Here is a 22,563-nt window from a genome sequence, read left to right on the forward strand (position 1 = left end):
TTCAAATGAATGTGAGCAAAACTGATTAATGGCATTTAAGGACCAGCTCACTCAGCTTCCCCTTTTTATCTCTGCTTTCTTTTTATTTGGGTTTCTTTTTCCATCGTCACTATCTCTTTCTTCAATGCCTTGTTCTTTGTCATTCCTTTCCTTGCTTTCTCCCCTTCCTCATTTTTAAATATGTATATTTTATTTTAGCTATTTAATGGAAGTGAAATATACTTGGAGCATTTCTTACATGTATCCCAAATTTCTGTTTTTAATTTTTAAAATCAGGTAAATTTAATCTGTAATGAATTACTCAAGTCAAGCAATGCAAAAACTGTGTTCCTACTTTATAGTCTTCAATTGATTTTATAAAATTCAATGGCCACAGGCAAAAAATAAAGGAAAGGAAAACCACCTTTAGTAGGGCAAAAACATTAAAGCAAATATTTTGCTGCTATAAAAATAAGTGCTGATAATTAATTCTGTGGAGAGCTTTCTGGTTTTCAGAGCACTGCCAGATACGTGATCTTGCGCATATCTGGGGGTTGCTCCTTAGAATATGGTGGTAAGCATTGCCGAGTTAATGAAAATTGCAGAGGATAGCTGGGCTGAAGCGCCTATGAGTTTTCTATTTGTTTTCCTCAAGCCAAGACTGAAATTATCATAGGGTATAAGGGAAAATTAGGAAATACAAATTATAGAGTAATTCATACATGCTTTTAATTGCAAAGCTGAAAGTAATTGACAATGCATTGCCTGGTAGTTTTACTCCCTATATTATTTCCTCACCTTCAAAGCTTGATACCTCTCAGCCTAGTAGATCTATTTAACCTATTCTTACCTTCCATCTTATTTTTTGTTTGATCCATGTTTATTATTGCTTAGATACTTTATTTTTTTCATTTTTGGAAAAACTTCTTATACGACTTCCTTTATTTTTTAGATTTTATAAAACTTTTTTGTTCTGTGAAGCTTTCATATCTGTTCCCTTCCACATATAAAAAATCTCCATGCCCTGGCTAGTGTGGCTCAATTGGTTGAAGCATCATCCTGTAAACCAGAAGGCGATGGGTTTGATTCCCAGTCAGGGCACATACCTAGGTTGTGGGTTCATCCCAGGGTTGCATATGGGAGGCAACTGATAGATGTTTCTCTCTCACGTCAATGTTTCTGTCCCTCTCTCTCCCTCCCTTCCCCCTCTCTAAAATCAATAAACATGCATTCGGGTGAGGATTTAAAAAAAATCTCCACAAAACTCTTTCATATCATGAATGTAACAAATTTGGGACATAAAGATATATGCCTGCATCTACATGAAGAGATGCTATCTTTGGAGAATAATTAAAAGGACAGCTGGGTGTCTGGAACCCACTGCAGAATACCTGGTAGGTCTCTTAATCTTCCTGAGACTGATGTCTTCCTACATAAAGTGGTCAAAGTATTTCCAGTTCTGCCTACTTCATTATTCAACAAAAATCTTACTGAATCATGGAATAAATTCTGTGCTAGACTCCAGTCTAAAGTATCCAAATAATTTATGTGAAAAATAGGAATTGTTTTTTAAAAATCAGGCAATCCAAAACTGCTGCTTACTGTTTGACCTTAGGCTAGCCTGTATCCTCATTTATAAAGCAAGGATGATTAGGATTGGTTGCCATGGTAGATAAATGCCTGGAACAAAACAGGTAATAATAAATGTGTTAATTCTTTGCCTCTTTGCCTGTCCTTCCACCCCTCTGCTAATTTTTTTCTCTTCATTTCGGTCAGCAGAGAGCAAAAATTGTTTAACAAAGAATAAACTTCTGACCCACTGACATGCAGTTGACTTATGAAAAAGCTATGAAGTTATATCATCCTTCAGTCCATAGCCCTGGATTATGCTCTCTCCACAGCATTTATTTAACACTGTTTGATACAGCCATAATTATTTTATGTGAGAGTTTCTCTGTATTTGTCTTAGTCTATAAAAATCTCTAAGGAGAAATTGTGCATTGTATTTTATTTTTTAGTGTTGAATACGATGCTCCTCCATCCAAAAGTTAAGTAATAGTAACAATAAGAGAACTTTACATTTATATAGATAAGAGTCCTGTACAGTTTTGTTAATTGTCCCTCACTTGATAAATGACCCTCGACATACTCCCTCCAGTGCATGTTTATTTAAGACTAAACTAATCCTGTGCTGAAATATGATTACCCTTTGGATACGCTCTGGTTGTTCATTGCCTTCCTGTCTTTAATAAAATGCTTTCACTTTCCTGCCCTTCAATAAGTTACTAAAGGGAGCAGACACTTTTCTGGACAGTCTCTGTTTGATAAATGATCATGTCATGCTATCACGTAGAGGGGTGCTGCACAATCCTGGGGAGCCAATTCTATTTCCCACACAGGGCTGGTGCTGAGCTCCTGTATGGTGCCTGCAGCACTGGCAAATGCTCCCTCTACAATTAATGATGACCACTGATGAACCTGTATTTGACCAGAATGCTCCAATCTTTATCGGAAATGTCTGGCCCAACTGTCCTAACTAAATCTAAAGACAGCCATTTGTCATCCCTCTGACTGCCTGTCATCATCTGCCTGGGAAAATCTATAATTTTTGGCTTGTTTCTGACTAAACTGTGGAGTGAATAAATTTATCTTCGGGTTACTCTGCTTGTCAGGATCAATATTGAGCAGAGGTTGAATAAATTAGAAACTGGGAAAACATGACAGGCCATAGTGGTTTGCTCGTCTGTGTCTTATAAATCAAATATTTAGTTTATATAAGAGGCAAACATGTCAAGTTTTTTATTTCCACCATTCATTCTGAAGATACTTTACCTCATGATAAATAGACATCAGAAAACCAATGAAGTAAATCACTAATATATCTGACTGTGAAATTAACTTTTCAGATCGTTTTATTTATTTAGCAAACTTTGCAGACATAAAAACTGTAGGTATAGATTTAAATTTTTGTTCTTTCATATTTTTATACATTTTTAACCATATTTATTTGACTTTATAATGTCGGCAAGCTGTATAATGTTGGCCTTATTGAAGTTCATGGCTCATCCAACTACTTGGAGATAGGCAGTTTTATTGTAAATGGTCATTAAAGTAGTTAATATTTTAATACATTGATGCATAACCTTTTTAAAGGAACTACAGAAAAAATGCAAAGACGTTTTAACCAAAAGTAATGGTCATTTAAATGAGAGCATTGTGAGTTAAAAAATGAGTTTCTAAACTACGGAGTATTGTTTGGCCTAACTTCTCTTTCTCCTCTTCCTCAGGGCTTCACTTTGCTACCAATTTTATTGCGGAGAACTGGTTTATTTGCCCACAGAATTTTCTCATTTATCTGCCTTTGGTCTCACACTTCCTCTTTCTTTCCTCTTCCCCACTTTTCTCAACTAAGAAAGTGTCCCACCTCTTTTCCCAAATAATTGGTTCTCTCCATCCGTTGTCCTCGTCCACAGGCCTCCTCCTCTTGGGGTCTCCTTTCTCTTGCATTTCCATTTCCTATCTCTCCCTTTCCTCTGGCTTTTATACTGTCTCTCACCTACCATCACTACACTTCTTGAAAGAGCAGTCCACACCAGTGCTTCTCAAACTTTATGTGCGTAAGAATCACCTAGGGATCTTGTTTAAATGCAGGTTCTAATTTTTTTTACATCTGGGGCAGAGCCGAGATTCTGCATTTCTGAGGCTGAGCTCTCACCCTAGGACCACATTTGGAGTTATAAGGGCCCAGGCTACTGCCTCTGCTTCCTCAGTCATTTGGTACTCCTGCAGCCTGTGGCTTCTGAAGAGGCACTTCTAACCTTATCACACTGCCAATTTCGGACTTTCTCAGTCCCAGTTTTTTGGAGCACTTACACTACTCACTGTTCCCTTTATGGCTTTGTGATTCCACATTCTGTAGGCTCCCTGGATCTTCATGAATCTCTGACCCCACAAGTAACAAACCTCTGACCATAGGAATCCCTAATAAATGAACAGGCTCTTTCCAAAAGTTTCTTTTGAGATCAGAGAATATATCTCATAAAAAACAGTGCTATACCTGACAGACTGTTGCCTGAATAGGGCATAAAACAACCTATTTAATAGGATAAAATGCCCAAAGACTGTGTGGTGTGGTGCCATAAAATCTCATACTGCATCACCATGTTTCCCAAGTATTAGCGCTCCCACTGGGGAGCAGGAGCAGGAGCAGGTGTCCCTGTGGCAGACCATCAGGGATCAATTTACTTTCTTCCTTTTCTGTAATCTACATTTATCCTTTTCAGTGTTTTTTTTTTTTCCCCCTTCACAGCAAAATGTATATAAAATCATGGCTATAAAAGTGTTTTTCTCCAATAACCCACTATATTCTTCTGTTTTTGTTATCAGCATAGAAATTTATTTGAATTCAAAACAGTATGGTTCTATTTTAACCCACTATATTCTTCATTCGTATTGCCGATACATTATAAAAAAAAAAAGAATGTTCACACTGGTGACAATAATAAAACGTCTATTACACCAAGGAAGGAAGGGTCATCTATACATGAGAAGAACCAGATTTTGTGGAATGCCACAGTAAGCATTTATTTCATCATACTTCTCCTATATCTAGGCAGTCTCATCCATGATGGCAGTTTCAGTGACCACTTAACCAGTTTTCTGAAGAATTTGACATTCTGCTGTCCACTAAGCTGTGACCTTATACATCCAATTGTCTACCTGATGTTTTCTACAGAATATTTTAAAGGCACCTCAAACTTGACCAAAACTCACGATATTCTCCCTCTTCCACAAACCTGACTCTTGAGCTTCCTCCCCCTTCTATATTCCTTACATCATCACCAAGTCCTGTCCACTTTACTCCCTGACAGCTCTCCAGTCTGTTTATTCACTTCATTTTCAATGCAACCCTGTTCAAATTTTCACCATCTCCCACTTCCTAACTAGCCTCACCTCTTCCAATCTGTTCTCTACACTGTAGCCATGTTGATCTTTGAAAAATGCTGATTTGTCAGTACTTCACCCCTGGCTTCAACTCCTTTAGGGGCTCCCCATTGTTCTGAGGATAAAGACAAACCTCTCTATCATGACCTATGCAACTTCTATCCACCAATTTATTTGCATTGTGGTTCACCTTTACTCTCTCTGCTTTCTGTTCCTCATTTTTACTATGCTCTCACCTGCCTCGGGGCCTTTACACATGCTATTCTATTTATCTGTTATGCCCTTCTGTTCTCACAAGGGAGTAGCTCAGCAATCCCTTCCTAAGGGAAGCTGTCACTGAGCTCCCTCACTAAGGCAAATCCCCCTATTATAGCCTCTCAGTGCCACATACTTCTACTTTGTACTACATGTGACAGGTGCATTTTTACATTTGTTTTTGCTTCATTTTGGGCTTAATGTTTTTCTTCCCCTCAATGCCGAGAGCTCTTCAAGGCCAGGGACTGTATCAATTTTTGCTCACTATTGTCTCTCTAGTTGTCTAGCAGGTGTTGCCACATGGTAGGTGTTTTGAATGGATAGATAAGGAGAAATGAATGAATGCATGGATGAATGGATCTGAGGTTAGAAGCAGGACAGGAATTATAAAGGAAAAATTTTATGGAACCATTTTGAAAAATTTGCTTAGAGGTGCTGCATATATGGAAAGAAAAAGACAGGATTTCTCTTCTTTTCTTTCATTTCCGCCTCTACTCCCTCACTATCCTCACTTCTCCCTCCACTGCCCCAAGTCTCTGTCTGGGACCAGCTTTGGACTAGGGAGTAGGAGAGATAAGGGTAGGGTTAGAGGATCTTGGGGGAAGTTGTTCTTGACAGATGTAGGTCTGTAGAAGTGAGAGGAACAGGAATGCCATCCAAAACAGCAGAAAGGACAGAAGCCACTTGGCCACCCAGCTTTTTCCAGGTCCTTATCCTGTGGCTCTGACTCTAACGTAGCCACTGTAGGCTGCAGCTCTAGGCTGGAGCATGGGCATTGTTTGGGAAGGTCAATGTTTCTCAGTTTCCCATTTCTCTTTTTTCTTTTTCTTTTCTTGTTCCTTCCACAGAGCTCCAGTATTTCCATTACCATGGCAGTACTTTTCCTCGTTATTTGTGTTCCTTTTATTTTTTCTTAAATATCTTTCTCACTGCTCAAACCAGAATCTTGATTGGAAGGTTCAGTTATTTAACCATCTGAGGAGCTATTATTTTTTCATTATTATCTTATTTCATGTATTTTCTGTAGGTGCATTTGAGGAACCTATGGTTCATATCAAAGCAGCTGCTCCAGTGCTTTTAAAAACCTTTGGTAATTATAGTGGTTTTGTGAGGGTTCTCTAATGATGTCCACTTCTTTTTTCCCTATGGCACAAAGCTGTCTGTTGCTGAAGTCTCTTAGGATGGATGTCAGTGACCTTATTATGTATGGCACGTTGTGCTTTCTCTCCATGGGTCAGGGTGTGATGTTAGCAGCTTCTGGGCAACTTCAATCAATGAGCATAAATAATGGAAAAATTAAAGCCAAAAAAATGGAGATCTGACCCCAGGAATACATACAGAGAAACAAGTTAATATTATGATGCTAAACTTTAACATGTCCTTTGATTAAGCTTTCAGAGGATAATGTAAAATGGACCACAAAACCACATTACAAATGAACCCCAGGCAAGCCTACATTCAGACTTCTAAGAAGGCATTTTTAATTGCTGTGTCTTCTTGCTGGAAGTAAAAGAACTTGAGATTTCATCCTCACTCTCTGGATATCTCTTCTAATTGGAGGGAAAAGCAACTTTTGGCATATGTCCACCTCTGGAACTTAAGGAATGGTTTGCATTCCTTCCCCGATAGCTGAGTATTTTTCATTTCCTGTATTCATTCATTCTGTAAACCTGCAGTAGGTACCTACTGTGTACCAGGCACAAGGCTGAGCTCAAGGGAATCCTAAAATCAACAAAAATTCCTTGCTCTTAAAGGCTCTCAGACTAATGGGGGATATGGTGATATACAATAACAGGATTATATTAACCAGTTGTTCCTTACCAACCAATTATTCTTTTATATTAGATTTTTGAAAAGCAGCAACAACACAGTTTTAAAAAAATCAAAAAAGACCATGGGGTTTATAATAAAGCTTAAAGAGTAGGTCTTACAAAAAAATGCCTTCAACTTTTTCGGCTATTTCTATACACACCCCCACAATGCTAAATAACAACTGCTATCTATTGATTTTTAAATCATAGATATTTATCTACTGAATTCCTACTAGGTAGATGATGATTTAACTCTCAACTGCTACTACAAACCTATACTTCCCTTCCCCTATTTTGTCAATAGAGTCTTACTAAAATTGTTAATATGAGTTATTAACAATTATGATTAATATTCACTATTATTAAGCTCACTTAAGTATTATCCAACACTAAACCACATAATGCACTATGATTGCTTTTTATTTTCTCTAGCGTTAAAAATTGACTGGTTAGCTATTTGCTTAGTTTTCTATGTACTTATCACCAACTCAGCCTCCTGCAACCTGGGCTGGTAGATGCTGTCCCAGGACAATTCTTCACTTCAAATTCCCTTCAGATTCATTCTGGGAATATCCGTAGTCTTTTTTGTATTTTCTAGATGCCATCCTTCCGTGTTCACAGTTTCCTCTCCTGTTTAGGAGGAACACATTTTCTAAAAGCTGCCTGAGGAAGTACATGTGGGGTATAAATGTTTTTGAGCATTTGCATGTTTAAAAATTTAAAAATTGACTAAGCATATAATTCTAGATCGAGAATATTTTTACCTTGAAAATTTGAAGACATTATTCTACTGTGTTCCAGATTGAAAAGATGGATAATTCTGATTCCATTTTGATTCCTGACTCTTTGTACCCTCTTTTTCTCTGTAGAAGCCTTTAGGGGCTCTTTACTCCTAACATCCTAAAACTTTTAAGGATGGACCTGGGTGAGGGTCAGTTTTCATTCTTTCTGCTGGCATTTGGGAGACAGTTTGAATCAGAAAACTCAGTTCCTTTCGTTCTGAAAATTTTTCTAATATTATTTTAAAGTTAACTTTATTGTTATACTGTATATACAACAAAAATGTGTCCACTAAATGACTAAACAATATACATTCATATAACAACCACCATAATCAAGACAGAAGGTTTTCATCATCCCAAAAGATTCATTCATGGCCATTTCCAGTCAACCTCCCATCTAACCATCATTGATCCGCTGTTACTATATACATTTCTTTTTATTTTTCAAGAGTTTCATATAAATGGAGTCATATAGTGTATACTCCTTTTTGTCTGGCTTATTTTGCTCAGTATAATGTTTTGTTAAATTCATGCTATTGTGTGCATCAGTAGTTCATTGCATCTTATTGCTGACTGATATTCTGTTGTATGGAATAAAGTTTATTTATCCATTTCCCATTTGAGGGAAATTTGGTTGTTTTCAAAATTACAGATAGTTACTATGAAGATTTGTGTACCGTATATGTGATTGCTGAATCATATGGTAATTGCATATTTAACTTTATAAGAAATAGCTTGCTGTTTTCCAAAGAGCTTCTGCCGTTTAAAATTTTCTGAGCAATAACCCTGGCTGGTGTGGCTCAGTGGACTGAGCGCTGGCATGTGAACCAAAGGGTTGCTGGGTCGATTCCCAGTCTAGGGCACATGTCTGGGTTGCGGCCAGGTCCCCAGTAGTGGGTGTGTGAGAGGAGGCCACACATTGATGTTTCCCTCTCTGTTTCCCTTCTCTAAAAATAAAGAAATAAAAACCTTTAAAAAATAAAATACAATTTTCTCAGCAATAAATGTGAGTTCCAGTTATTGATTGCTAATATTTAAGCATTGATTTTTGCATACTGACCTTATGTCCTATGGCATTGCTAAATTTACTCTTAAATTCTAATAGCTTTTTGTAGACTTCTTATGATTTTTATAAACTTAGTCATGTAGTCTTTGGATAAAGACGGTTTTACTTCCTTTCCAAACTGAGCTTATTTCATTTTCTGGCCTTATTGCACTTTTTAAGGCTTCTACTATAGTGTACACATCCTTGATATATTCCAAGTCTGGTGAGGGAAAGTACTAAATCTTTCATTGTCAAATATGATGTTATCTGTAGATTTTTACATGAATGATGATTATCAGGTTAAGTTCCTTTCTAGCTATAGTTTGCTGAGAGGTTTTTAAAATTAAAAATAGGTGTTGAATTTTTAAAAGTGCATTTTGTGTATCACATAATATTCCTATATTTTGTTTGATGAATTACATTGATTTTTGAATGTCAAACCCAGTCTTTCATTCCTGGTATAAATCTTACTTGGTCATTATGATTATCTTTTTATATATTGTTGGATTTTATTCACTAATATTGTTAGGGACTTGTGGGTCTATGTTCATGAGGGATATTGTTTTTTAAAAAACATTTATTTATTGATTTTAGGGAGAGTGAGGAGGAGGGGAGAGAGAGAGAGAGAGAAAGAGAGAGAGAAACATTGATTTGTTGTTCCACTTATTTATGCATTCATTGGTTGCTTCTTGTATGTGCCTGGACCAGGGATCAAACTGTGATGTTGGTGTATGAGGACGACACACTAACCTATTGAATTACCCAGCAAGGGCTAGGGATATTGTTTTGATTTATTTTATTCACTGTAGTTTTCTTTTCTTGTACATCATTGGAGATGGCATGAGGCTAACCTGATAATACGATTTGAGAAGTATTCCCTGCTTATGAGTTTTCTGAAAGGGTATAGAATTATTATAATTTCTTCTTTAAGTGTGTAATAGAATTCATCAATGAAGCCATCTGGGCTTGGAGTTTTCTTTGTGGAAAGGCTTTTATAAATATAATTTATTTAACAGACATAGAGATATTTAGAATTTCTATTTCTTACATCAGTTTTAGTAATTTGTGTTTTTCAAGGGATATTTTACTAAGCTGTCAACTTTATTGACGTAATGTTCTTCACAACATTCCTTCAACATCCTTTAAACTGTAGTAATATATTTTTCATTTCTAATATTGTTAATTTATATCTCTCTCCTTGTTTTCTTGACCCGCCTATCTAGAATTTATTACTTTTATTTATATTTTCAAAGAATCAGCTTTTTGATTCATTGATTTTTCTGTAGTGATTGTCTACATTTCATTGATTTGTGCTGTTATCTTTATTATTTCATTCCTTCCACTTATTTTAAATTTAATTTTCATTTATTTTTATTGCCACTTGAAATGGAAACTTAGATCACTTTTCTTCTTTTCTAAAATAAGTTTTCAAAGATATAAATTTTCCTCTAAGTACTATATTACAACATTCCACAAATTTACAAATGTTTTAACTTTCATTCAGTTCAAATATTTTCAAATTTTCCTTTTATTTTTTTCTTTGGTCCTGAGGTTATTTAAATGTGTGTCTTTTTAAATTTACAAAGATTTGGAGATTTTAAAGATATCTTTCCTTTATTCCTTTCTAATTTAAGTCTGTGGTCAAACAACATCGTATCATCTCAGTTCTTTAAAGTTTTTGAGGTTTACTTTATGGCCTAACACATGTACTATTTTGGTGAATATTCCAACTACTCTTGTTAGGTGGAATGTTCTGTAAGAGTCAATCAGATTATGGTCGGCTATATTGTACCAATCTTTTATGTCCTTATAAATTTACCTTCTACTTCTTCTATCAACTACTTAGGCAAGAGTTGGAAATTTTTGTTATAATTATAGATTTGTGTATTTCATCTTTTACTGTGTCAATTTTTGCTTTATACATTTTTAAATTTTGTTATTAGGTGTATAATTATTGAGGATTCTCATATTTTCTTGATGAACTGGCACTTTTTATCATTGTAAATTTTACCTATCTATCTCTGGTAGTATTTCTTGCCTGAAGTCTGTTTCGTCTTTTATTAATATAGCCTCTACAGCTTTCTTATTTTATTATTTGTGTTTGATTTGGATATACTTCCCCATAATTTTACTTTTAATTTTTTTACATCTTTATATTTAAAGTGTTATGCTTATAGAAAACACATAATTGGATTTTTAAAATTCAATTTTACCATCTTTGCCTTTCAATTGGAATGTTTAGACTATTTACATTTAATATAATTATTGATATAGTTGAGTTTAAAACTATCTTGCTATTTTTTGTCACCTATTCTTTATTCCTTTTTCCTCTTTTTCTAAACCCATTTATTTTGCATTTGATTTTTACTCCATTATTGACTTATTAGTTATAAACATCTTTGTTAGTTTGCTTTAGGGTTTAAAATAGTCACGTATAATGTGAGACCCTTATACCAGAATAGTGCTATTTTCTCCCTCCCTATCATTTGTGCTATAGTTAATGTACATTTTACTTTTAAATGTCAGCAAACCCAGGATATCTAGTAATTATTTTTGCTTTAAACAAATTATCTTCCAAAGAAATTAAGAAAATATGAAAAGTATTTTTAATTTACCCTATAATTGACATTTTTAACCACTTCATTTTTTGTGTGTGTAAATAAAAGTTTCTGTTATCATTTTTTCTTCACCTTGAAGAATTTCTCTTATTATTTTATTGTAATGCAGGTCTCTTCAAGACAAGTTCTTCCAAGCTTGATTTATCTGAAAACAATAATTATTTTGCCTTCATTTTGGAAGGAGAGTTTCACTGGATATATAATACTAAGTTGACAGTTTTTTTCTTTTAGCACTTTAAAAGAAATTCCATTGTCTTCTGACTTGCATTGCTTTTCACAGAAAGTCTATGATTCATGATGATTCTTACCTTTCTCTGTACATAATATGTTTTTTTCTTCAACAGTTTTTAAGGTATTATTATTGGTTTCAGCATTTTATTACTACACCTTGGTGTAATTTTCTTTGCGATTTTTTCTGTTTGGGCTTTATTGAATTTTATGGATCTATAGGTTTATAATGTATATCAAATATGGGAATTTTGGGGTCACTATATTTTTATTTTTGTTCTGTTTTTAGCAGTTTTATTGAGACATAATTTATATACCATAATTCATATGTTTAAAGTGTACAGATCAATGATTTTTGGTATATTTATAGAGTTGTGCAATCATCAACATTATTTTAGAATATTTTCATTACCCTCCACCCACAAAGAATCCCTGTACCTATTCACTTCCTATTTTCCATCAACCCCTAGCACTAGGTAATCAATAATTTATTTCTGATTCTATAAAGTAACCTATTCTGGACATTTCATACAAATGCACCCTTTTAAATACATGGTCCTCTGTGACTGGCCTTCTCACTTAGCACAGTGTTTTAAAAATTTGTCCATGTTGTAATATGAATCAGTACTTCATTCCCCTTTTTAGTGCCAAATAATATTCCATGTGCATAGACATACATATTCTTTTATCTATCCATTTGTTGATGGACATTTAAATTATTTCTGTTTTTTTTTACTACTATGAATAGTGTTGATATGAACATTCTTCATGTACAGATTTCTGTGTGTATGTTTATTTTCATTGCTTTTGGTTTGTATACCTATCAGTATAATTTTGTGTAATATGGTAAATTCTATGCTTAACATTTTGAGGAACTGCCTGTTTTCAAAAGCAGCTGCACTATTTACATTCAACCCAGAAAGTGTGAGGGTTCTAATTTATCTGCATCATAGCCAACACTTGTTATTGTTATTTGTCTTTTTAATTATAGCTCTCTCATTGTCTATGATGTGGTATATAATTGTGGTTTGCATTTGCATTTCCCCAACAACTAGTTATATTATCTTTTCACATGGTTATTAGCCATTTGCATATCTTCTTGGTAGAAATGTCTATTCAAGTTCTTTGCCCATTTGTAAATTGGATTGTTTTGTTGTCTTTGTTGTTGAGTTGCAAGAACTCTTTATATTTTCTGGACATGAGTTTATTATCAGATATAGAATTTGCAAATACAGAGTGCGATAAAAGTAGGTTTATAGTTGTGAGTATACAAGACAGTTTATTCTTATATTATTATTTATTAATTATTGTATTATATTCCCTATGAACAACTACAGACCTACTTTTCCCCCACCTTGTATTTTTTCCCAGCCTCTGGCTTGTCTTTTTCATTTTCTGAATCGTATTTGAAGCACAAAAGATTTTAATTTTATTGAAGTTATTTATCTTTTTTTTCCTTATGCTTTTGGTGTTACATCTAAGGGGTCTTTTCCTAATTCAGGTTATAAAAATTTATGCCTCTTTTCCCCTAAGAGTTCCATAGTTCAAACTTTTTCCATTTAAGTCTCTGATCCTTTTTGAATTGATTTTTTTGTATGTCAAATATATTTTTTAAATTATTTCTTTAAAAACATATATTTTATTGATTATGCTATTACAGTTGTCCCATCTTTTTCTCCCCTTTATTCCCCTCTGCCCTGCACCCCTTTCCCACCAGCATTCCCACTCTCCCCTTAGTTCATGTCCATGGGTCGTACATATACATTCTTTGGCTTCTTCATTTCCTATACTATTCTTAACCTCCCCCTGTCTATTTTGTACCTACCATTTATGCTTCTTATTCCCTGTACTTTCCCCCCATTCTTCCCCCTCTGACTCCCTGGTGATAACCCTCCATGGGATCTCCATTTCTGTGATTCTCTTTCTATCCTAGTTGTTTGCTTAGTTTGTTTTTGTTTTTGTTTTCTTTAGATTCAGTTGTTGATAGTTGTGAGTTTGTTGTCATATTACTGTTCATAGTTTTTGATCTCCTTCTTTTTCTTAGATAAGTCCCTTTAACATTTCATGTAATAAGGACTTGGTGATGATGAACTCCTTTAACTGACCTTATCTGGGAAGCACTTTATCTACCCTTCCATTCTAAATGACAGTTTTGCTGGATACAGTAAACTTCTGTGTAGGTCCTTGTCTTCCATGACTTTGAATACCTCTTGCCAGCTCCTTCTTGCCTGCAAGGTTTCTTTTGAGAAATCAGCTGATAGCCTTATGGGAACTCCTTTGTAGAAAACTGTTTCCTTTTCTGTCCCTGCTTTTAAGATTCTCTCGTTACCTTTAATCTTGTGTAATGTAATTATGATGTGCCTTGGTGTGTGCTTCCTTAGGCCCAACTTCTTTGAGACTCTCTGAGCTTCCTGGATCTCCTGGAAGTCTATTTCCTTGACCAGACTGGGGAAGTTCTCCTTCATTATTTTTTTAAATAAGTTTTCATTTTCTTGCTCTTCCTCTTCTCCTTCTGGCACCCCTGTGATTTGGATGTCGGAATGTTTAAAGTTGTCCCAGAGGTTCCTAAGCCTCTCCTTGTATTTTTGAATTCTTGTTCCTTCATTCTGTTCAGGTTGAATGTTTATCTCTTCCTTCTGCTCCCAGTCATCGATTTGAGTCCCAGTTTCCTTCCCTTCATGGTTGATTCCCTGTATATTTTTCTTTATTTCACTTTGCATAGCCTTCACTTTTTCCTCCATTTTGTGACCATACTCAACCAATTCAGCGAGTATCCTGATTACTAGTGTTTTGAACTGTGCATCTGATAGGTTGGCTATCTGTTCATTGTTTAGTTCTGTTTCTGGAGTTTTGATCTGTTCTTTTATTTGGGCCATATTTCTTTGCCTAGGCACACCTGTTATGTTGTAAGGGATGGAGCCTTAGGTATTCACCAGGACCGACAACCCAAGTCGTTGCATTGTAATGCTGTATATGGGGGAGGGGTCCAAGAGGGAACAATACCACTTACTTGGCTCTCAGCCGGCTTTTAGTCACTTCCCCTGCTACCCACAAGCAAATTGGACCCTTCTGGTGCTGATTCCCTGGTGGGTGGGTTTGTGTACATTCTAGGACCCTGTGGGTCTCCAACAAACTCTTCTGTGAGGCTGGGTGTTTCTCCTGGTGCCTTGACCCCCACAGGTTTTACAGCTAGGTTTTGAGGCTTCCTTTTCTCACGCTGGAACCTGGGTTGCGCAGTCTGTCTTGCTCCCCAAGTTATTCCTCCCAGTGTATCTGCATGTAAATGTGGGACTGCCTGGTCCTCCAGTCACAGCCTTGCCGTGCATCCTCTCCACCTGGCTGCCGTCTCCACCCCTCCTACTGGTCTAGGTGAATGTTTCTTCTTCAACTCCTTGGTTGTTGGATTTCCATACAATTCGATTTTCTGTCAATTCTGGTTATTTTTTGTTTTTAAATTTGTTGTTGTCCTCCTTTTGGTTGTACAAGGAGGCAAAATATATCTACCTATGCCCCATCTTGGCTGGAATTCTAAAAATTATTTCTTTCTTTTGACTTTTTAATTGTATTTTTTATTACCATTTATCCCCCTTATACCACCTCCCTGTAATCACCACACTGTTGTCCATGTCCATAAGTCCTTTTTCCTTTTTGCTCGATCCTTCTATTCCCTAACGCCCCCCACCATAGTTATCATCTTGCTCTTTATGAGTCTGTCTCTATTTTGCTTGTTAGTACAGTTTGTTCATTAGATTTCACATATGAGTGAAATCATATGGTATTTGTCTTTCTTTGACAAGCTTATTTCATTTAGTATAATGTTCTCCAGATCCATCCATACCATTGCAAAAGGTAAAATTTTCTTTTTTTTTATGGCCAAGTAGTATACCATTGTGTAAAAGTCCCATAAAACAACTATGAATTGATTTTCGTTTTTGTTATTAAAAAAGTATCCAATTTGATTCTTTTTCATGCAACTATCCAAATATCTCAGCACCATTTATTGGAAAAACAATTTTTCCCTATTGGCTTGTCTTTGGCGCCCTTGTCAAAAATCAATTGACTAATGCGAGAGTTTATTTCTGGATTCCCAATCTCATTCCATTGCTCTATGTCTATACTTACGATAGTGCCAGTGTCTTGGTTACTGTAGATTTGTAATAAATTAGAAATGGGAGAAGTGCTCTAACTTTGTTCTTTTTCAAGAATGTTTTTCACCAAAACGCCAATACAAAAGAACCTATGCACCCCAATGTTCATAGCAGCACAATTTACAATAGCCAAGTGTTGGAAGCAACCTAAATGCCCATCAGTAGATGATTGGATCAAAAAATTATGGTACATATACACAATGGAATACTACGCAGCAGAAAGGAAAAAAGAACTACTAAACTTCACGACAGCATGGATGGAACTGGAGAGCATTATGCTAAGCGAAATAAGCCAGGGGGCGAAAGACAAATTCCATATGATCTCACCTATAAGCGGAACCTAACCAACAATACAAAGATGCAAGGAAAATATGACCAGCAACACTGAAAGGAAAAGAAATCAACAGAGACAAGAGGGAAGGGGGGGGCAGGGAAAGGGAAGGGAAGGGGAAAGTCAAGGAACATATAGCAAGGACTCATGGACAAAACCAAAGGGTAAGAGCTGAGGGAGGGAAAGAGGGAGGGCGCAAGGGAAAGTGGTGGGGGGGAGGCAGAGACAAATGTATTTAAAAAATAAATAAATAAATAAATAAATAAATAAATGCTTGAAAAGAAAAAAGAAAAAGAAAACAACCTCCAATCAAATTCAGCTGTAAGTCAACCTACTATCAGGCCATGCACCCTCAAGCTAAGTTCTTGGGCTATTCTTTTAGTGGGAGATGGTAAATTGTAAGCAAAACAAGAAAATCATAATGTTTTCTGCCAAAACCGATGAAAGCAAAATAAACCAGATACTAAAACCTGAAAAAAACAAATAAACAAAAACAAACAAAAAAAAACCATGTATGTCCTCTTTGCAGAAGTGTCTAATCATGTTCCTTGTCAATTTTTAAAATAGTATCATTTGTATTTTGGTGTTCAGTTTTCTATATTTTTTATAAATTTTGGATACCAAACCCTTAAAAAAAAAAAAAAGAATGTTTTGACTACCCTAGGTACCTTGAGGCCACTATTCCCTTAAAGATATTTTCTGCCCCAGGTGTTAGTCAGTTTGGGTTGCCATAATAGAATACCATAGACTGGGTGACTTAGAAAACAAACATTTATTTCTTAGAGTTCTGGAGGCTGGAAAGTCTAAGATCAAAGTGCTAGTAGATATTGTGGTCTGGTGGGAGCACTCTCCCTGGTTTACAGATTCCTATCTTTTCATTATATCCTTACATGGCTAACAGAGAGATAGAGCTCTAGTTTCATAAGGATCCTCATGACCCAATTATCTCCCAAATGTCCCACCTCCAAATTTCATCACATTGGGGATTAGGCTTCAACCTACGAATTTTGGAGGGACACAAATATTCAGTCCCCAGCACTGTCCCTACTACTCCTAGGACTGCATTTACATAACATGTTTTAATGCTTGTAATACACCAGAAGCCATTGAGGCTGTGATCATTTTTTAGTGTTTTTTTCTTTCTGCATCTTAGTTTTGATAATTTTAATGCTATGTCTTTGAGTTCTTCGATCTTTTGCAATGTCTAATCTTTTAACCCCCTCCAACTACTTTTAATTTTAGATATATTTTTCAGCTCTAGAAATTACCTTTTCTATATTTTCAATTTATCTTTTGTTTTGTTCATGCTTTCTTTACATTCTCGAGCATATTTATAATAGTTTTTAAAAAGTCTTGTCTTCAAATCCCATCCTCTATGTCACGTCATTTCTGGATTTTTTTTTTTTTTTGCTGACTTTTCTTCAGTTACAATTTACATTTTCATGGCTCTCCTTTGCTATTTCCCTCCCTGGACTGTGGTTTGGAAAGTGCTTTCAGGCAGAAAGCTGGATAATTAGAGAGCTCACCTTGTTTGTTTTCTTTCTCTTAGGGATCACATTCCTGTACAACGTCTGAAAAAATTATTTTACATACTTTGTCTAATTTACTATTTTTTGAGGGAGATGATGATTCTTGTCTTGGTTAATACATCATGGCCCATTATATTATCTTAGGCATAATTTCCTTATTTCCTGATTCTTATACTCTTATTAGTTATATATTGGATATCCTGAAATAATGTTCTATGTTTCTTTATTATGTGCTTATTTTACATTCTTTCTCTTTTTGTTCTTGTGGGAAACTTGACCAGCTTTATCATTTAAGCTTTATATTGAATATTTAACTTTATTTTAAATTTCAAAGTCCTTTAATTCACTTAATGTTCCCTTCCCTTTTTTTAAAAAAGGAGTAGTTTTTATTTAAAGGGTATAGAATCCTTTTTTATTTCTTTTAAGAAATTAATCATAGTGGAATTTGTTAAAGTTTTTGTTTTTCTCTGTTTCCATATTATCTGTTTCTTTAGAGTTCTTTCTTTTTGTTTCTTTCTGTGATTTTAGAAGCTTTCAGATGTTTAGTGATCTGAGATAACTGTTCTTTCATGAAAGTAAATGAGACCTGTGTGTGAAGGACACACTTACTAACTGGTTGGTCTCATTGTAGGGCAGTTGGGTATTCTGCTGGTATTTTCCCAGTGGAACCCTTAAATGTCTGAATTGGGACATGTTTTCTCTTGGGCTGGTCAGTTTACCTAGAGAGGATTTCTTTAATCCCTTGCACAAGGTTTTTAAGCCACACGGGAAGACTTTTAGGAGTAAATCCTGGGTTGTGTCATAAGAGGGAGTAAAATATAAGCCCTCTAACATTTTAGTATTGTCTTTCACTAAATCCCCATTTTCAGCATTTCCCTCTGCTGTAATTTTTGAACCACTGGTTCAATTTCTTCAAAAGTTAAAACTGTTCCCTTTAACTTTGTTGTTAAGGAATTGTATCTACATAGTCCTTTAATTTTCCCTTTTCTTTGTTTTTAGTTTATATACTGAAATTTCAGGTATGGGGAAATTTCTAATGAAATAATGTTGTAGTTTCTCAAACCATAACAAGAAAAGAAGTTTCTCATCTGTTCATGTGGCTTTGGGTAGAAAAAAAAATGCAAATCCTTGCCAAGGCACTCTATTCTGAAACATACATAATACATACTCTTTGACCAGACATAGTCTGGTTGTTGTTAAATCCAATGCATTTCTGTTAACCTCTTATTTGCCCTCATGTCTACCACTCAAGAACATTCAGTGCAAGTGGCCTTTCCCTTTTTCTTCAAGTTCCTTTTTCTCTTGTCTTTTCTTATATCATTGATTCCTGGTACCTCCTCATCTAAGTGGTCTCTAAATACTGGAGTATTTCTGTGCTTGATCTTGGCCTCGTTTATTATCTCTACTTTTTTTTTACCCATTTGAAAAATTCTAAATATATAAATGCTGTTGACTCCTAAACTTTCCAATCTTACCTCTCCTTTGAATTGCACATGCGTACCTGACATATCCACTTCAATATCCAATAGATATTTCAATAGAAGGAATTATTTTATTCCTTCCCTGTATTCCCCAGCTTGTAAAGGCTACCACTCTCTCCCCAGGTCCTCACACACAAAGCTAGGAGTCATCCTTGATTCTTCTCTTTTCAATATCCCTACACATCCTACTCAAGCAAGTTCTGTGGGTTCAACCTACAACCTGCAATCCATTCACTCCTTTTCATCTCCAAGCAACCATCTTCTCATACTACTCCTCAAAAGACCTTTATGATCTGGCTCCTATACCTTCCTTTATAACTTTTTGTTGTACTGTTGACTCTATTTATTCAACAATTACTTACTGAGCACCTACGACATTTCAGAAACTGAGCTAGGCACTGGGGTTGCTATCACAGTAAACTGGCCTCTTTTTTGATCCTTGGACACTTCATGCTTTCTTTGGACTCATCTTTTGTTCCCCATGCCTGGCATATTCTTTTCCCTAGCTCTGCACAGATTTCTTCTTTCTTATCCTTTAGATCTCAGCACAAGTATCATTTGCTCAGAGGCCTTTCTCGATAACCTGATTGTTCCATTATGTCATCCTATTTAATTCCTTCATAACACTTTTCACAATCTTCACTGTTTATTTTTTCCTGACTGTTCCCCTCTCCTGTCTCACTGTAATGTAAGCTCCTTGAGGACAGATATCTTGTTCTATTTATTTTTGTATCCTCAGTGCCTATAACTTGTTTCTCCAAGGTTCTAGAACAGTGTCTGGCATACATAATATAATAAATATTTTTGAATAGGACATTTAATGAGGAGGTTCAGAGAAAGCTATACAAGGGAGCTCAAATATAGTTAAGTCTTAATAATAAAGATTTGGTTACTTAGACATTGATCGTTAGACTAAATAATCAGCAATAATGAAGGTATTTATTTTGGTTACATATCCCAGTTATGCTTAATTAACATGGCCTAAGAATAATCATTGTAGGCAAAATAGCTTGGTTTTAATGTCACTCAGAAAAATTTCCTTTGGGATTATTTGGAGGCTAGTATTTTTATCCTGTTATCTAACTCTTCTGTTGAGTTAAAAGCATAATAGAATAAGACTTTAAAAGTAATGGCAATAACTGAAATGAATCTTGATAATTATTATAATTAATAATTAGCCAGATATTTCAAGATATATTCATATATTTACCACTTACTACTGAACACTTATTTGCCAAGCATTGTGCTTAGAACCTGGGCTTACAAAAACATTTAGGGAAAATACTTATCCTTTACTTAAGATTGATGCCAATTTGGGAGACTGAAATTCTCTACCATTCTCTCCCTAGAAAAGGTGAGCTTCTGTACTTTGCTATTCTGTTTCCATTTCCAATGGGGTGAATGTGGAACATTGTGCACAGCTTAGGTCTTCTCGACTTAATCAAAGACCTAAACTCCAGGCTCTGTCACTTGGAGTAGGATCACATGTATCCTAATATCAGATAATATATCTGATATAAGATGACTCATCTATCACAAAATCATATTATTGGTAAAAATACTGTAAAATCATAGGAAAACTAAATAATACCGGTGAATACAAAATGCCCAATTTAAGAAATTTAGAAGAGCTCTCTAAAATTTAAAATATTTTTCATTGCAGAATTTATTCCATAAACTCCTTGAATCCTTTACGTTTTAAGTTGAAACAATTGAGTCATGCTTTCTTATTGGTCTTTTTTGTCTACTGTGATTGTTCAATGGCATTTTGGGTATTTTGAGGAATTCCTTTATAGTAGAAGGTATTAATGCTTATTTTCATAGTTATCTACTCCTAACAGTGGTTACAGGATGCACAAAGTAATAGGTTTGAATTTTAGGGTCAGCAGAAAGCTGTCTGGAAGTAATTTTGAAAACAAGAGTGTTTATGGAAGAAATATAAGCCCATCCTTTCCTCTATGGTTCCATGTGAAGAAATTATACTACAGCCCACCCCATTACCAAGCTAAAAACTGTGAAGTCATGGTAATGGCTCAGTTCACAGAGACTGTTTCCAGGAAGCCTTCCTTAGCTCCAGGCGGTTAGTGCTACCACAGTACTTACGAAAGCAGAATCACATTATAGTCTGGTTACTAGGTGTTTTTTGGTCCCTGGGATTGTATCCTTCCTTCCTCTGTTCTACACAGAGTAGTACAGTGCCTGACAAATCTGTAGGTGATCAATACATATTTGAATGAATGAATAATTGAATGAATATGGCATGATACGATATAACATGACATGAATATAGGTAGTGCAAAATAAAATAAGGTCAGTATCCAGGTGCTCACCAAGAAGGAGTTGCCAGGAGAGAGTTCAAGTCTAGTCACAGTTACTAGAAACTTATTCATTGGGAGAGCAGAGGTGAGGGGCAAGAAATCTAGTCTTTAGAGGAAAACATTTGATGGAAAATAAAAATCATGACTTCCTTCTCAGAGAAACATTTTTTTTTTCTGTTGGTGAAGGATGGAGGCATCGGGTACAGAAGAAAAACTAGATAAGGGGGCAGAATTATGCAAATAAATACATTAAGAAGTAGAGCTTCGTAAGCTAGTTTTAGAACAAATCTAGAAGTTTTTAAAGTAATATATTTTATAGTCATTTCAATCACAATTTCATGTAAATATTTTTAAATTAATTTTTCTTTATACTACCTTCACATGCAGAAGTTGGTTGTCAACTGCTATGAGCTGATTAAGATTCTCCAGTATTTCTAAGTCTCTTATGTCATCGATATTATTATTGCTGATATTCAATATAGAGAGGGATTTCTGTAAGAAAATAATTAGATTCGTATTAGTAAATAGCCTATTTAAATGCTAGGTATAGGAACTAGAAATCTTAATCCATGAAAATTTTAAGATTTATCAGTTCAGACTGTTTTGCTCTTTAGGCAAGAAAATAAAAATCCATGGAGATTTTGTTTCTATGTCATATTTTTTTTTCAGATGGAATGTGTCGAACTATAGTAATTATGATATAACTTACTATTTTTCATAAGCTTGGTCAAGATATAAAAAAATATTAAAAAAGAAGCTAAGAATCAAGAAGCAAAGGAAGAAAAAAGATGACCCAATTGACAAATGATAACAATGTAGAAAATATACTTTAGTTTAAGCAAATTATCATTTTGTGTTAAAAGTCACTAACATTTAAACTTACACAGGAAGAAATAGTTTTTGTTTTTGTTTTTCTAAATAGAAAACATTGACCAAGAATTAAAGAATATCTGGTTTTTATTTTTATCTTTATCTCTCTGTACAGTTTTATCTTCAGAAGCACTTAGAATAATAAATAACTACAAGAATTTCAACATCAGCTGTTAATGAGGACATAAATATACAATAGGGCAGTACTAAATCAAAGCCATCTT

At 35.0% G+C, this 22,563-nt stretch overlaps 1 protein-coding gene across 1 annotated transcript in view; it reads right to left on the reverse strand.

Moving 5' to 3' along the window:
- PPP1R42 (protein phosphatase 1 regulatory subunit 42) overlaps positions 1 to 22,563 on the reverse strand; it is a 43,196-nt gene that overhangs the window by 15,179 nt on the left and 5,454 nt on the right. The window contains exon 4 of the mRNA XM_054590226.1: positions 21,845 to 21,961. Coding sequence (XP_054446201.1) covers positions 21,845 to 21,961 — 117 coding nt within the window. The remainder of the gene's footprint in view (positions 1 to 21,844; positions 21,962 to 22,563) is intronic.

This window comes from Pteronotus mesoamericanus, unplaced genomic scaffold, assembly GCF_021234165.1.
Source record: "Pteronotus mesoamericanus isolate MK-2021 breed Mesoamerican mustached bat unplaced genomic scaffold, CSHL_Meso_final scaffold_174, whole genome shotgun sequence".
NCBI classification, from domain to species: Eukaryota; Metazoa; Chordata; class Mammalia; order Chiroptera; family Mormoopidae; genus Pteronotus; species Pteronotus mesoamericanus.